The 17,631-nt window shown below is 41.3% G+C and overlaps 1 protein-coding gene across 4 annotated transcripts in view; it reads right to left on the reverse strand.

Annotated features, from left to right (window-relative positions):
- Positions 1-2,219: 2,219 nt before the first annotated feature.
- Positions 2,220-17,631, reverse strand: part of hivep1 (HIVEP zinc finger 1) — an 84,219-nt gene continuing 68,807 nt past the window's right edge. For all 4 annotated transcript variants that reach the window (XM_089123299.1, XM_089123298.1, XM_039681396.2 and 1 more), the window contains 6 exons: positions 6,685-12,392; positions 6,425-6,561; positions 6,159-6,334; positions 5,551-5,652; positions 4,292-4,836; positions 2,220-4,032 (listed from right to left, as the gene is read on the reverse strand). In XM_089123299.1, coding sequence (XP_088979425.1) covers positions 2,872-4,032; positions 4,292-4,836; positions 5,551-5,652; positions 6,159-6,334; positions 6,425-6,561; positions 6,685-12,392 — 7,829 coding nt within the window. In that variant the 3' untranslated portion in view covers positions 2,220-2,871. The remainder of the gene's footprint in view (positions 4,033-4,291; positions 4,837-5,550; positions 5,653-6,158; positions 6,335-6,424; positions 6,562-6,684; positions 12,393-17,631) is intronic.

Consider the following 17,631-nt stretch of genomic DNA (forward strand, 5'->3'; position numbering starts at 1 on the left):
TATATTTACGTTCAAATATTTGTTCGTAATTGTAATTTACATGAATATGTCAATGAGATAAAACATAATCTTCACCGCTTCAGATTTTCAAGAGTAATTTAGAATAATTTGGGTTTCCCTGCAATCCATGTGGGTTTAAAAGGTCTCAGTAAATGGGTGAATGATAGCAAACTTAGCCTCCAGATCTGTACCTGCCCAATGGAAAACTCTATGCCAATGTTAATGGAAACTCGTGCCAGTTTGTGCTCATCACCCAACCCTCATCCACCCCTCCAAAATGTATTAAAAGGATAGCTCACCCAAAAATGGAAATTCTGTCAATAATTGAAGAGTTCAGATGCAAAAGCCTCTAAATGCCATTTGAAATTTTCTTCTTTAATGATGATTTTTATCAAACTTGTATATTTAAGTTCAGTAATTTCACTTAAATAACAATTAATAGGTAATTATCATTGCCATTTAAGTGAAATCACTGAACTTAAATATACAAGCTTGATAAAAATGATCATTCTAGAAGAAAATTTCAAATGGCACTTAGAGGCTTTTGCATCTGAACTCTTCAATTACTCACCCTCATGTCGTTCCATACCAGTATGACTTTTGTTTATCTTCAGAACACAAATGAAGATCTGTTTGATGAAATCTGAGAGATTTCTTTCCCTCCATTGGCAGTTACGCAACTACCACTTTGATGCATAAAACAAATCCGGTTTTGTCCAAATTTTCTGAAGAGACATTGCTCTATAAGATGAACATCGAATTAAGGCTTTTATACAAATTCATCAACTTACACATCAGTTATGATAAACGGAAGCTCAAGCATGTTCACTTGATATGAAGAACCACTGAGTCTCATTCTCTATGTTCTCGGCGCATCAAGCATGTTCGGTTGAGCTTCTGTTTATGTGCGCTAATCAATGTTTATGTGAATAAAAGCCTAAATTCAATGTACATTATATAAAGCGGTCATGTCTCTTCAGGACTAAACCACTCGATTCATTTAGGCTTAGTTTTACGATCTCTTTATGCACTTTTTGAAGCATCAAAGTCGTAGTTGCAAAGCTGTCACTGAAGAGTACACAAAGCTCTCAGACTTAATCAAAAAGTTCTTTATTTGTGTTCCGAAGATGAACGAAAGTCTTTATAACGACATGAGGGTAAGAAAGCAATGACAGAATTACCTTTTTTGTCTGAACTGTCCCTTTAAATTTCACAGCACGAAGACTTCATAGGTGTAGCTTGTTCATGCTTGCTCCATCTAAGACAGAGAATTAAGACAACAATAAAAGCAATCTATTAAGATCAGATGCATATGGATGCTGCATTAAGGACAATTATGGAAAAATGCAGTTCTCTGTTCCAATGTTGCTCTGAGCTCTCCTCAGGCATGGGTGGCATGAATACAGTAATAGTTTTCCAAATATTCTGACATTGCACGCATAGTCAAGGTAATACTCAGCTGTACATACAGGTCGTAACGATGATACTTTTTCTTTGTTATATATATGTAGAAACAGCACTGATGTTAACACGCATTTCTTTATTGTAAACATGCATTGAGATTAGAAAATGTACCAATGAAAGTAAAACATTCTGGTCAGAATGAAGTGGAATGTTTGATTTAGATTATAGTCAAATCATGGAATGACATTTCTATTGGATGCAGAATAGTCTAGTATACACAAGAGATTCGGATGTTCTACTCTCACTTTGACTAAATTCACTATAGGTTTGGACTGACTGAAATGTTCAAAACTGTTTCGATAGAGTCTCACCCACACTTATGTTCTTCTGTGGGCTGGGTAACTAAGCAACATATTCCCCCACCCCACCTTCCTGCATGATGCACCCTGTACTCCTCTGCTTTGCCTGCAGTGACACAACCCGTCCAGCAGGTGACGCTACTGATTCACAGTCTTGGCAGATGGAAAATACTGTCAATTGAATGAGTCATTCCGGGGCTGTAATGAGATCTTTTGCTACAAGCCTCTTGAGGCAAGGACAATGTCACAGTCAATAATCCTCGCGAAGGAGCTGATTGGTGACGTCATTTGCTGCCCTCTCCAAGCTCCTCATTAGTGATTTGAACTGCTGAATAATTCTAGTGCCTTGGAGAGCCCCAGAAACAACCCTTTCTACCGGTTGATTAAAGGAGAGAAAGACAGCAAATCAGATTAATTACACCGGTTAAAGAAGAAAAAAAGAAGACTTCAGAGGCGTTTCTGCACTTGTAAACAAGGTTTTACTGATACTGTCGATATTATAGATACAGCAAATGTAAAGCCACCATTTTACTCATACCTATGGACTTATGGAGTTCAAAATGGGCACCAGGTGTAATATAATAAATACTTGACCACAACATCTGTGCACAGGAACACTGACCCCCAAAAGCCATAGAAATGTTTATATATGAGTACAACATTAATTTCCCCATCAATTTTACGATAGACATAAAACTTTTCAAAATGAAAACATTTAAAAATAAAACAAATTTCATCTATTCTTCTTTAATTTCCATATCAACTTAATAGGCAACTACTACTGTAGATTTATAAGATATTATATACAGGTTTCTAAACGTGAAACTCCAAAAGGCACAATTGTCTATACAACATGTACAAAAAGAAAATAACTGTCTGGTGCTGACAAAAGAGTACAAAATAAAATAATTGGTCATCATTTATGATTGCACATACAATATGACTGTCAGAAAATGTGCTTTTAGAGAAGGCTTGCAGAGCTGCGAACCCCCTGAAAGTGTTTCAGTTTTACAAAGTGACACAGTTTTACAAAAAATGAGGGAGAAAGAGGTGGAAAGAGAAAGAGGGAAATTCATAGGCAGAAAAGAATGAGCTTTTATTGGGACTCTCAGGTAGCTATGACAAGTCTGTCCTCATCATCGCTGGAGGCTTCATTGTAGTCATCAGTCACTGTTTGTCTAGAGACAGGTTGACGTGGTTTCACTTCACTAGCCCCACCTGCTGTTGCCTTGTCTGCAAGATCACAGCCTTTCTCATTAGAGGATGAGGGGGAGGAGAACGAAGATGGTTGTGGTGGTGTTTTTGGTTTTTCCACCATGGCTGTAGTCTTCTCTGAGCGCCCTGTATCCTTAGATCCAGCACTAGTGCTGTTTTGAGAGACCTGCTTCGCCTCTATGGATGGCTTTGCTTTTGTAGGATCATCTCCTGGATTGGCTGTTGAATGACTGGCTGAGGAAATAGTTGCTGGTAGTGATTCTGCAACCTGTGCTGGTGGAGGTGCAGACACTACACCCCCAGGGCTACGTGGCTTGTCCTGGGCTGCAGGGAGTGGGCTGAGAGCTGAGAGAGGGCTTAGGGATGGTATTAGGGCTGGCAGGGCAATATTGAGAAACTGCAGGCCAGGGATTTGTGCTGGGGAAGCAGTGCTGCACTGAGGGGTGGGGCTAGCTGCCAACACCTGCACCCCTAGGGTGGCATTTAATGGCAGACTCTGTTGAGGCATCAGCTGGGTGGAGTTGGCTAAACCCACAACACTCAAGGTCTCCAAACCCATAGGCTGCAGGGCAGTCTGGGGAGCACCAAGTGTCTGAAGCCCTGCCACCTGGCCCAGAGGGAAACAAGGCAGTACACTACTGACTGGCTCCTGGACTACCAGCGGCTGGGTCGGAGAGCCATCTGGCCGGGGTGAGGTATTTGGGGCTGGGAGAGGGCTGCCAGTCTGCCGGTGAATCACGCTGAGTGCTGGGATGGTTAGCTGGACTGGCCCAGCCTGAATGGGTACAAATGTGGAGTAAGCAGCCAAGCCAGCAGGAACAAGCTGAATTCCACCCACAGGTACCATGCTGTATGGGGAACGAGGGGGCTGTTGGGAGTGCAAAGGCAGGTGGCTGAAGAGATGAGTAGTGGCTCCTACTCTGGACTCGTGGAGCGGACCTGCATTTGGAAAGTGCAGGGGTCCCTGAAGAGGGTCAGAAGAGGTCTGAGTACCACGGTCGACATTGGCATTGCACTCACTTGCAGGTTGAGAAATGGTGCTCGACACTCCATCCTGTTAAAAAAAAAAATCAATGTTATGAATACTTTTATCAACGCTGCCAAACAACACAAAATTGCAGTCGCTGACTACCAGTTAAAATTCTATTCACCTTTTCATGCATTCAAAGCAGTTTTGCTGACGTGCCAGGCATGCGAGACTCAAGACATTTGAATGCATATGGGGTCGGGTACTGGTATGGGGTGAGGTGTACATGTAGAGAGGGAGGGATGTACGACGAGAAAGACAATGATTGCGAGGACACGGGTCTCACCTGGCCGAGCTTGGCGCCCTTGCCTGGCACTGGGGGACTAGGGGGAACTTCAAATTCAGGGTAGTCGATGGACATCTGCCTGCAAGGTGACACTGGGCTCATCATGTGTACGGAGTCAGTATCAGAGTTCTGCGATTCTGAGGCAGGGACGGGGTGGGATGTGAAAGATGTGGGACTAGGACCGGGGCTGGAGCAGGATGCAGAAATTGACATCTGTCTGACCAACGAAACTGGGCTCATCATAGCCACAGACTCTGTATCTGAGGTGTGGGAGTCTGAAGCTGGAGGAGGCTGAGTTTGAGGAGCTGGGGTTAGATTCGGGCTGATGGACATCTGAGCCAGCAGGGAGCTAGGAGCTGTGTCGGCTTGGTTAGCAGGAAAATGCTGTGGGCTTGCAGAAACAGAAGGTGTTGCAGAGAGGCCAGATTCTGCTTGACTGTCCTCCTCGTCTTCCTCTTCTCCATCGTTATCTTCATCGTCTGGGCCATCAGAGTCATCACCATCCGAGTCCTGTCTGTCAGCACTTCCTGCTCTTCCTCGATCACCTTTGGAGAAAAAAAATAGGAAATGGGATATTATAAAATATAACATAGCTAATCCTAACGTATGGCTATAAAAGAGCCATATATTTATTTATTCAAAATGATGCACAAAATTATTTCACCACTGGGATAGTATGACCTTTACTCTTCAGGAATCTTTAAGTAATGTTTGGTCCTTCTGCATAGCAAAAAAAGGAATAATAGGTCTAGAAACACCCCTTCTCATAATATAGGGAAGACATTAACACCTCAGACCACAAATGCAGCCTGTGCTTGACAGCTTGTGTAGAACTGTGTGAGAGGAAAACAAATATGCTCTCTGTAACTGAGACCAGAGAAAGCTCACAGCTTCTCTCTCTCTCTCTCTCTTTCCTGCTAAAATTAGATGCTGCAATTTCCTCGCGGTAAACGCTGTGTATGCCGCCCACATGCACCAAGAGTTAACAAGGAAAAAGACTGCGTTTAGTTTCTCTAATTAGACCGTGGCATTGCCATTGATCATAACTGCAATAGAACATAGCCTAGCTAGAGACAATCCACATTTAACAGATGGTTATATTATTAGTAAACCTATTAATGGTCAGGTTGATTATGTAATTAAACATGACTATGTAATGGTGTAATCAAAACTATAGTTTCTGCTTTCTGAGTTGGTTAGTAAAAGTGTGGGTCCTCATTAAATTAACCCCCTTATTCAATATGTTTAAGACCTTCTACCTGAGTCTTCTGTGTCCTGGTCCTCAATAATACCCACAGAAACTCCCATTTCCATGCACTTCTTGCTGTGGGCTTTGGACTTCATGTGCTTGGTAAGGTTCCCTGCGTGGATAAAGGGAACAGAGAGGTCACTCAGGTGGGAGGTGGATGCAGGCCATGGGAGTGGTTTACATAAGCATGACATGTTCCCAAGCACTAGCTCTATGTAATGGGTGAGTAACTGATAAAGAAGTTCTTAAAGGAACGTGGGCTGGTCTGACACTGTGTGCTGTTCTGCAGTGCAGCGTGGGAAGTTCAACAGTGATGAATCATACTGGCTTTTTTTAAGAGAACAGGCAGAATCTTCAAAAAAAGCAGGTAAGAAAAAAAAGCACAGAAAAAATTTCCAGCCATCCCTAAGACATATCTAAATTACCTAACTGTTCTCAAATTTGGACACATTTTATAAAAACTTTTTTAATTTTTTAATCCTTTAAATTTAAAAACCTGTTTAGATTTTTCCTTATGCAATTGTATGGTATTTTTCATTAATGGTAACAATAATTCTCAATTGAGCCCATGTAATTTACCCATTACAGCTTTAAAATCAGTTTTCAGACTGAACCCACCTTTAGTTTTGAAAGAGAAGTTGCAGTGCGTGCAGTGAAATGGACGAATATCCGAATGAGTGCGGATGTGTTTCCGCAGCATGCTAGGTTTCTTGCAGCGAATTCCACATTCCTCACAGATGTATTTTCCTCTTCCACGTCCCCTAACATACACATACTCCTCATTCGATTTGTAACTGAAAATATACCACAAATAGCACATCAAAACACAATTTCCTGTTAAATGTTTAGAAAGTGGGTTAAGATAAATGTTAAGATTTACAAACCCTCCGTCAAAGATCTTCACTCGTTGGGGTTCAGATTTGGAGGAGTCTCTGTCTGACTCGGTCTGATTAATTGGTTGAGTCTCTGGTTTTGTTTTTCCACTTTTCTCAATTGGCACAGATCTTTGCTGAATCAAAACCTGAAACAATACAAAATACAACAATTTGTTAATCATGCAGGCACCATAAAAATGCATTAAAAATAGCAAACAATATAAAAGCTAACTGATAAAGCAGCATCAGTCGAATGAAAATGCTCTTACTTTTGGTAAGATGTCCTTCAGCTTCCCAGAGTAGGTCAAGATGTCAGATTTCAACGTTGTTGTTTTTGCTTGGGTGTAGTGTATTTTCTTGGTTGTCTGTTTGGAGTCAAACAAGGACATGACCACTTTGGTGGGAAGCCCCAATGGATTGGGATTATTTGGGTTTACTACCCATGCAGAGTAGGCAGAGATCCTCTGGTCTGTCTGCTGAATATGGAGGGATTTCCTTTTCATGAGAAAACACCAGGTGAAGGTTGTAGCTGTTTTCAGACTGGGGAAAGACAGACGATGGCTGTCTCTGGTGTTGACAACGGAGACAGAAGATGCTAACTTCACTTGTCCTTGAAATGTCGAAGGCCTCAGTGGTGATTTCGATGGAGACCAGCGTTGCTCTTCAGGTTTTTCTTGTGGCTTCAGAGTGGAATTCTCTGGCATGGCATAGCTTCGAACTCCAGGTGAAGAATCTGTAGTAGGTGTTCTCCTCACCATATCTTGTTCACTGACCTCAGTTGTTGTTATCTGAGACACTGGTGCCTGGGTGTTCTTTACAGCTTCAGAAATCTCTGGCAATTGTTCTGGGGCATCAGTCTCAATTGGGCTATCCACTGGTTCTGTGGTACAGACCTGTCTAACCAGCATTAACTTCCTCTGCCTGGTCATTTCTGACATCTTTGAGTTCAAATAGTTTAGAGATCTACCATCAGTGAGACATGCAGCTCCATGCTCATCTTTAGCCCGTTTCTGTGTCTTTTCCATAGCGATGTCCAGGCTGTTGGCAGGGGAGAGCATACGTTTGCTCGAGGCAGTGGATTCTTGTGGGCATAAATTAGCAGAAGCCAGTTTTTGTGTACAATGCAGTGAACCAAGGGACAGGATGCTTTTATCAGTGGTTTGGTTTTGGTCAGTGGTTTTCATGTTGTTTTTCATCTGTATAGCAACAGATCCATGTTGCCTGTGTGCTTGGATTTCTGGTACAATCTTTAAATTACTGTGACCAGCATGTACCGTAGGGAAGTTGACCTTAGAAACCGCAGATGCAGGTGCAAGGGTGTGCTCGTGGGTGATTAGAATCTGTGGTACAGCTGTAGATACTGGCGTTATTTGAGATGTTGTATCAACGAGTGCCCCAGCAGGCAGTACAATTGGAGGCTTATTGATTACTGCCTGATAAGCTTGTTGTGCTACATAGACATTTTGCATTCCATCATTTGACTGTGACACTTTAATTTCCTTAGCAATTGGTACTGTTATGACTGGCAATGTGATCTGCGTGCCTTGCACTCCTGCTAAAGTATATGTCTGGCCTGTTTTCAGTACTGGGCAATTCATTTGGTATTTAGGTTCAAAGCACCTCTGATTTTTTTCATCAGAGCTCTTCTGAATTTCTGTCTGAGGAGTCCCCGTATTGACCAGAGGTTGCGTGTGGCATGCCACAACCCTTGAGGTCTGATGCCATGGATGAGGAAGGCCGTGAACTTGGGGTTGTTGGGTTTGGCTTCCAAGGTTGATGCTTTGAACCATTTGCTCATTTTTCGTTAGCGGGGCCTCTCCAGAATGTAGGACAAAGGACTGAAGAAGTGCAGATGTGTTTGGATTTACTGGTCTAGCTTGGGACCCCGAGCATTCATTGGTGAAGGGGACTCTTTGGATGGGGGGAGGCTGTTTCACTGCTAATTGAGGGTCTGGTGCAATCTTCAAGGACATTTGACGTACTAGAGGCCCTCTTCTTCTTTCAATCAGAGGCACCTGGGTAGTTGGAGGACATTGTGTAGTTTTCGGCAGGGCAGTCTGTTTTGGTGGCAAATGCCTGCTGGGTGACATGCTGCTGCAGTCAAAGGATTTGCTACGGTAGTCACAAGAAATTTCCACTGATGACTGAGTGCAGCTGATCTGTTCTGAGGTAGCGCGTCTCATCATGCCTGGCACTCCAAGAGTGTTGTTTGCTACTGGGATCGCTTGAGCTTCTGGTGGCTTCCCAACACTATCAGCCCTTGATGGGCTGTCAGATCTTGGTGGGTCATCTCTGTCAAAAGAGGCTGAAATACTAGAGCACCTTGACAAGCTACTATCTCTACTGAGGCTACGAGAGAGACTTGACTCAAAGCTGGATTCACCAGAAGAGTGTTCCATTTGAGCAAGCCTGATGCGCTTTTTCTTTGGGGGGAGTTTTTCTGTCGGCAGTTTGGACAAGCTCTCGCTCCTCTGAGGCCAGTTAAATGTATCTGCAGGTTTCTCTGTTGATTCTACAACTTTTTCATGAGTTTCATGACCTCTGTCTGGTTCCTCTGTTACTAAGATTTCAGGGACTTGAATGTTGCTCTGTCGCACAAGCCGTGATTGTTGCACAGGTGAGCCATCACTAGCAATGGTAAAGGTTTGCTTACCGTGAGGCTCCATCCCTTGGCTGGCACATTTAGGTGTAGACATTCTATCATGGTAACTTTGTGAGAAAGAATTCACTACAGCCTCTGTATGGCCTTTTGCAGAGCTCTTTACTTCCTTTTCCCCAGGATCAACTGGAGATGACCTGTCAATGGACTCGGATGTTTCAAAAGAATTTGGTCTGCTGAGGGAGTTGGTGTGTCGAATGACTGAAGTTCCACTTCCTTGTCTCTGGAGGTCAGCTCTTTCTTTATTTGGTGTGCTGATCTGAGCCTCTCTTATTGGAGACAGCCTTGACTCTTGGGATTCTGCAGCTCGACCAATGATTTGTATTTGTCCTAAAATAGAAGAGTTGCTTAAAGTTTGGTTATGGTGAGAATAAGGTCGCCCTGTCGAATCTGTAGAGGCCTGGCAGGAGTCAAAACTTCTTGAACATGGAGGTGTGGTCTCAGTTGGAGATTGGTCATCATCATCTCCAACACTTTTAATTTTCCTTCTTTTTCTTACCATGAGTGGTTGCTCTACAATGCCAGTAATTACTGCATTTCTGTTCAAAAGAGGTTGCTGAATTCCACGTCCAAACACTTCTGGCTCTATCTCTCTGGCATGCATTGGCTTGTTTTTTGGACCATGCAGTTCAGAACAATAGAACTTCTTGTGATTTTCAAAATTTTCTAGTTTTCTGTAACGGTTACGACAAGTCTCGCATTCGTACATTGTCCCTTTGTTTTGCTGGGGTTTTCGGTTTCTTTCTGTTGCATGCTCAAAAGACTTACTTCTCAGCTCATGTGTAATACTTGGTCCATGATGGCTTTCATCCATGGAATGAACTGAGATAAGAACGTGACCATCGTTTGTGGACAAATCCTCAACAGCTATTTGCCTCACTAGGGTACGAGGATGTACAGCAGAATTTGGAGTAGAGGGAGCTGAAGAGAATACATCATCATTTAGTGAGCTAATCTTGTCATCAAATGAATGACAGATCCTTAGTGGGTGAGGTTGAGGGCTTAGATTGTGGAAGAGAGCTGACTGACCAGGTGTGGTGGGCATTGAATTACTTCTTGTAATTGGTAAACAATCCATGGCTGGATACTGAGGTGGTACAGAAAGAAGAAATACTGGCTTTGACTTGTCTGTAGGAGTGAAAGGAGATTTTGGTATGTCCGAGTTGGAACTAGATCTTCTCACTGGTGGTTTTAGATCAAACTGAAAAGAGTCTTTAAATATGTAGGATTTAGGGGAATCAATGCTACCCCTTCTGGAAAGAGAAGTCCGTCTGGGTTTGACACTGTCTAGTTGCTTGTCATCCACAACAGCCTCGTTGTCCGAGATCAATTTTGAAATACGCTCCTCGAGAGACAGAGCTTTGGTTTCTAATGGAGGACGCATTTCTACAGAAGGAACTCGAGGCTTTTCAATAGATGCTACATGCATGACAGTCGCCAAAACCGGGGAGGGAGGAACTTGTGGGGTTTTAGTAATGTCGGTTTCTGCTGGTGGAGTAATCTTAACAAAAGGACTCGGGGGACTCATAGCTTGATCTGCACTCTCAGAACGTGAAAAGTAGCCAGAGTCAGTGCTTCCAAGACTCCGAGGACTTAGCAGGCACTTGCCCTGTGGCTGTTGAGAGTAATCAGTTGCTTGTTGCCTTTGTAGCTGGGCATGGCTGCCTCCCAGTGGTGATTTACAATGCTGATCTTCATCCTCACTAACTGAATCTTGTAGAGGACTTGTGCAATCCACTTCTTTCAGTGAGGACAGAACCATTACATTAGATCGAAGGTTTGCTGGCTGGAAATCCCTTTGCCTCTGGGCTGTGGCATGTTCAGGTGCTGAATCTGTAACTCTTGGGCTGTCTGCACGCAAAGGCGAAACATTTACAGGGTGGACAACCACTTTAGGGAGAGCAGCAGTGACCTTTGGCTCACATCCTCTCTGTGTAGCCAATGTTTTCAGAGTTTCAAATACCAACAAATGCTCTGATTCTCCTTGGCTTCCTTGTACCATCCCTGCACTCTGCAAACTGCTCTCAGATAATGCTGTTAGACTGCTCTGTGAAGAATCCGGGTCTAAGTCAGCTGTACTACCTTCTTCATCACTGTCCCCGCTTTCCTCCACATCAGAATGTGTTGGCAGACCTTTGTCCGATTCTTGGGAGAGGGATCCACTTCCGGAGTCTTTAATCAAACCCAGTTTAATGGCATGAGCATGAGACTTCTTATGCTTGTATAAGTTGCTCTTTGTCTTAAATGAAAAGCCACAAGTCACACACGGGTAAGGTCTCTCTCCTGTGTGGGACCGTATGTGTTTTAGAAGCACACTTGGCTTGGCACAAGCTCTTTTACAGTATTCACAGACATACTTCCCTTGCTTTTTTGGTTTTTGATCTTTTGCAGAGATATCAGATACTTGATTTGCACCAAAATTGACCACAGTTGTCATCTGAACAGGGTTGAAACCAGGTGTGACTGGGACTTGAATTGAGTTGGGAACTGTGGCTGACAGAGACTGGCATGTTTGAACAACGGGGGGCTGGCTTTGAGGGAAACCACCTGATCCAGATGGAACAGGAGCATGTGTCAAGTTAAGTGAAGGACCCACACTGTAACTCTTCTGGAAACCTGGTTTGTCCTGCTGACGATTTCCTGACATATTCACATACTGCTGTGTTGTGTGTTGCCCTGTAGATGCCACACTGCTGTAGAAGTGTTTGGCTGTGTTGAATTGTGGCATAAATGATGGTTGTGAATGGACATTGAAATTAACAGCAGGCATAGCCACAGCATAGTCTGAATATGTGACAGGAATGGAAACTGATTTCCCAAGATGTCCTTTTGGACTGCTGTTCTTCCTTTCTGTCAGTGTATTGAAATCTGGCTCCATAGCCTTGAGCAATACCTCAAGGGGAGCACTTGTGTGAGAGGGAGATGCGTTTTTGTTGCTGCTGTTGCCACACCAGCTTTTTGGCCGCACAGGCCCAGCAGCACAAGGTTCTTCGTCAGAACTTTTGTGACTGAGAGCCTGTGGCTCTGAGGTTGATGACTCCTCGTGCTCCACTTTTACTGTCCTGGATTCAGATGCCTCTTGCGGTGCATCTTCGGCATCTTGAGGGCCAGGCAATCCATGTGATGGACCACTAGAAAAAGAAGAAGAGGGCGTGGCTTCCTTGGACGAAGAGATGTTCGGGGAAATTGACTTCTTGGTTTGCGACTGCTTTTTGACAGGAGATTTTGGTATTTTCTTTAGCTGGTTTTGTACCACAACTTTTTTCCTCTTCAGTCCTTTAATGACCTCAGAGTTTCTGCAAGTACTTTCATTTGTGTCTGTAGAAAAAAAAAAGAAAAAAAAAAGAATGAACAACCCAAACAACATTCAACCATACTCTGTCCAAATACCTTTTGAGATTTTTTTCAAATAATTGGAAAAATAATACATTAAATATTCCTTATTTAAATAGTCCAAGCTTTATGACCATCCACAAGGCTGAGGAAAAAACCCCAAACATTTGAGTTTCCAAAATGTAGGATCCTTGATTAGAGCCCGAACTATATGGATTTTTGGGGGCCAATGACGATACCAATATTGGGGAGTAAAAAAAGCCAGATATCGATATATCGGTCAATATTTTTTAAGTGTATATTATAATACAGTATATTACTAATATTACCTATATTACAGTATAGTACAGTACCAGTCAAAAGTTTGAACACACTTTCCCATTCATGTGTACAAACTTTTGACTGGTACTGTATATTGAATACACAATATACATAAATTGAATTTATAAAAACACATGTTTTGCAATGATTACTCAAATGTTGTGATCCAACACATGTGTGACAAAGATATGTAATGGAGGCAGGGTGAATAATAGAATGAGAATGATAAATTTGAGCTGTAACCAAACTAGTTTGCATTACATGTTCTAATCTATATTATATTCTAAATACTGTTGCATAATCTTCACTAATGACTTTGTCTTTTAATTTAGTCACATTATATAAAAACAACTTTTATCAATAAATATATCAAAAGTGTCAATGACAAAACCTTATTATCTTCTATTATTAGTCTTCCTCTAGTCTCTACCAGTGGAGGAAGAACTAAAGTAAAAGTCATAATACCTTAATGAAAACGTGTTTAATTACATACATATGTACTTTTATACTATTTTAAATAAGTAGTCAGCAAAATGTACTAAATGTGAAACTATGCTACTCTTTATGCAGAATGGCCATATATAAAGTGTAATAATTATATCATTTATTAGAATATGAAATATGAAAAACTGAAATTGTAAATGAATTAAATAATTACTTTGTAAATATTGGCCCTACTTTATCACATCAAATTCTAGATGGAAACACCAATGGTGACACAGTACCAGATAATGTTAACAGTGTTTTTCTTGATAAAGCAAATTATAGATGTAATTATTGAGCCTTTTACCTATATCTGTAATTTGTTATTTACTTTAGGGATATTTCCAGACTGCATGAAAATAGCTAAAGTAATTCCATTGTTTAAAAAAAGGAAATAAATCAGATTTTTCTAATCATAGACCAATATCATTACTTCAACAGTTCTCTAAAATTATGGAGAAGTTATTTGAAATTAGACTGAATAAATTTCTAAATGCATTTAATGGGTTTCGTCCTAATCACTCAACCTCTACAGCAGCAATTATGGAACGAACTGAAGAAATTACCAATGCTATAGATAAAAGGCACTGTTTCGTAACCATCTTTGTGGATCTTCAAAAAGAGTTAGATACGCTGGACCACAAGATGTTGTTTCACATCCAGTGTAGACCACATCACTGATTATAATGGGTTCATCTGTCTTTTGTCGCATCACGCCGCTCGCGTCCGGTGTCTAAACGGTGAGTTGCTTACTAGTAGCAGTGCTGTGGTGGCATGAGTGTTGAATGGTGATTTAACGCCGCGTTGTCACCTGGTGAGACGCAATGATATAAAGTACATAAACAATGTCCCCGAGCTTATCATACTCGTTTGCTACATTAGCTAGCTAGCCATGTTTCATAACTTATCAGTGGAGTTAAAGCTAATATGTGCGCATCTTTCACTGTGTCTGAAGTCCTTTTACTTAACAAGGTTGACAACAGTGCTGGACAAACTACGTATACACAATTTACAAGCATTTTATCCGCTTCAAATGTTCTGTAAAAACAAACAAAATCATATCGGCAGCATATCTGCATCATATACGCTGATACCGATATATCTGCGACAGGCTCGTATCGGCCGATAAAATCGGCAGACTGATTTTATTATTACAACAACTTGCAACAACTGAGTAATAAATTGTTGACATGTTACTGTAATTATATTTTTCTTGTTGACAGTTTTGACCATGCAGTACGGTGCAGAGCACAATAACATATAGCCTACACCTCAAATCAGCCAGAAAAAGCTAATTAATCTCTATTAGTGCGCTCTACATAAGATTCTCGATCAAATTTAGCCAACGTTTATGTAATCCATCAACAGACAAATTACACAGGTTTTCCTGTCAATCTTCAAAACAAAACACCCATGTGTTATTTTCTGCTTTCATTTCCTCCCCCATTACCTTTCATCAAGCAAAGTTCGTAAGAAAAACAAAATCAACCAGACTGCACTTTCAACAACACCCATAAACTCTACGTTTAACAGGACAAATTACCCGGAATTCAGACAAAAATATCTACAGACAAATCAACAACAGCAAAAATCTTGACTAACCAAAACATACCTGAAGTGTAGGCAAAGAACTTCAATTCACAATGGAAAAAAAAAAAACCCAATACAATCCTCTGCTTAGCAAACCCGGTTCACGATCAGCTGCATGGGTACCTCTGACAGCTAGCACACAGACGAGACTGTTTTGGAATCTAGAAGATCTCCGGAGCTGCTACTGAGGCCCACGCATCATTATGTACAAAACCCACTCTCCGTTTCTCAACCCTCTGTCACCATCCCTTTCTCGCTCTCTCTTTCCAAACCCTCCCTAACTTGCTCTCCTACATCTCATTCAACATTGCAATTGTGTTAGTTAGGATGAGCCTTACCTTGTTACATTCTTCTACAAGCTCTCAGTCAGTTGGCAGAGAAAGACAATAAGAGCTAAGTTGCATGCAGGTGTTTAAAGGGTTAGTTCACCCAAAAATGAAAATTAAGTCATTAATTACTCACCCCCATGCTGTACCAACCCCGTAAGACCTTCGTTCATCTTCGTAACACAAATAAAGATATTTTTGATTGAATCTGAGAGCTAGATCACTCTTCCATAGAATGCCTAAGGGACTGGCTCTTGACGGCCCATAAAGTCATTAAAGAAAAGGTTTAAATATTCCATGTGCCTACAGCGACTCAATTATACGTTTATCAAGCGACGAGAATACTTTTTGTGCGAAAAAAAAACATAAATAACGACTTTATTCCACTATTCCATTACTTCCTTATGGGCGCATGCGCGAGAACTGAGACGAAGACGTTCTCATTCGTTTACTTCTTGTTACTGGCTGCTCACCGCTTAGGAGTTTTACCGCCACCTATCGTATAAGATGATGTGCTGATATAGCTGGAAGCGCAAAACTTTCTGTTTACAAGCAGAGGAAGATGCGCGCTGTACATACGCTTTTCAATTAGCGTATTTCCCGCACTATAAGGTGCACTTAAAAGCCTTTAATCTTCTCAAAAAACGACAGTGTTCCTTATAATCCGGAGCGCCTTATATATGGATCATCATTTTATACGGTAGGTGGCGGTAATACTCCTAAGCGGTGAGCAGCTGGTAACAAGAAGTAGACGAATGAGAACGTCCTCGTCTCAGTTCTCGCGCATGCGCCCAAAAGGAAGTAATGGAATAGTGGAATAAAGTCGTTATTTATGTTTTTTTCACACAAAAAGTATTCTCGTCGCTTGATAAACGTATAATTGAGTCGCTGTAGGCACATGGAATATTTAAACCTTTTCTTTAATGACTTTATGGGCCGTCAAGAGCCAGTCCCTTAGCAAGCCTATGGAAGAGTGATCCAGCTCTCAGATTCAATCAAAAATATCTTTATTTGTGTTCCGAAGATGAACGAAGGTCTTACGGGGTTGGTACAGCATGGGGGTGAGTAATTAATGACTTAATTTTCATTTTTGGGTGAACTAACCCTTTAAAATGTGGATGAATAAGCTCGTGTGAATTCGTGAAATCTGTCCCAAGATTGAACGAGCACCTAAGTCAACATCTTGCAGAAAACAAATCACTATTAATTTGGAAAAGGAAACCTGCCGTAGAGCATACACAACTAAAACTTGTTTTACAATTACGCACACTGATGGGCAGAGTTTACCGCATTTGCTGTGTTTGGATTCCCTGTGGTTTTAAAGTTATACTGAAGGCTCTTTGTGTGCCTGGCGCCAAGTAGTTACAAAACACATAACCATGCCTGAACATCTGTGGCAACCCTGCACTTATTAGGGTTTCCCTTCTTTACTTTGCTTGGCATGGTTGGTGGAGAGAAGTGGTTAGCATTAGACCTACAAAGTCATCAATTCCTGGATGCCTTCGAAGTTCCCCAGAAATTCAAATAGCCTGTTTAGGATTTCACCAAGACTTCAATCTAACCTTTTTCTTGTTTATACCTTAATAAGACAACTTCCTTACATGTTTCTAGAGAACATAGAAAGAGGATATGAGGACATCTATGAGGTCTGAGCTAATTAACCGCCTTTAACAGATTCGGGATTAACACGGAGATGACTGCCTGTGGTATTTTGAGAAGGGATTTATGTGTTATTGAACCAGTTGCATTCTGATGTAACGCATCCCAACATGAAAAATAAGGCCAGGGTAAACCTAATAGAGCCCCACCGCTAAAGGATTTTGAAGGCTGATACTGAAACAAATATTTGTTGGTTTTAAAATCCGATATATCGGCCGATATTTAAAAAAAAAAAATAATATTTCAGAAACGCGCAACAAAACATTAACAGATTTCCCTAACATTAGTTATTTGTTGTTATTTTAATTAAAATAATATGATGATGCATTTTAAAAAGAAATAAATAAATAAAATAATACTTAGTCCCTGGATCAGCAGGTTGCAAGATGTGTGGCGCGTTATACACAAGTGTTGCCAACAGGGACGGTGTAGAGTGCCCTCTGGTGGACAAACTATACAACTCCAAGACTCATGACATGGTTTAAGCGTGTTTAGTCCGTTTTTATTTTATTTTCGAAATATTCATTTATCGGCCATTATAACTGCCGATACCGATAGTTTGGAAAATGCCTAATATCGGCCTGCCGATAAATCGGTCTGGCTCTAAATCCTGATTATGAATAACCTCATATTTAAAATGAATCCTTCATTCAATGATGGTCATATTATAGTTACATGATAACAAAGGATTCAATTTATTTACATCGTACAATGTGCTTAAAAAAAATCCATAACAATACCATTGGGCCAGGTTTTCACATTTTTTGCTTTTACATAATCTATAAAACTTTCCCATTCCAGCCCGCATCAGCTCTGCTGTTTTTCCATGTATGCTAGTGAAACAC

Source organism: Pimephales promelas, chromosome 18 (genome assembly GCF_988280905.1).
Source record: "Pimephales promelas chromosome 18, fPimPro1.hap1.1, whole genome shotgun sequence".
Classification (NCBI taxonomy): Eukaryota; Metazoa; Chordata; class Actinopteri; order Cypriniformes; family Leuciscidae; genus Pimephales; species Pimephales promelas.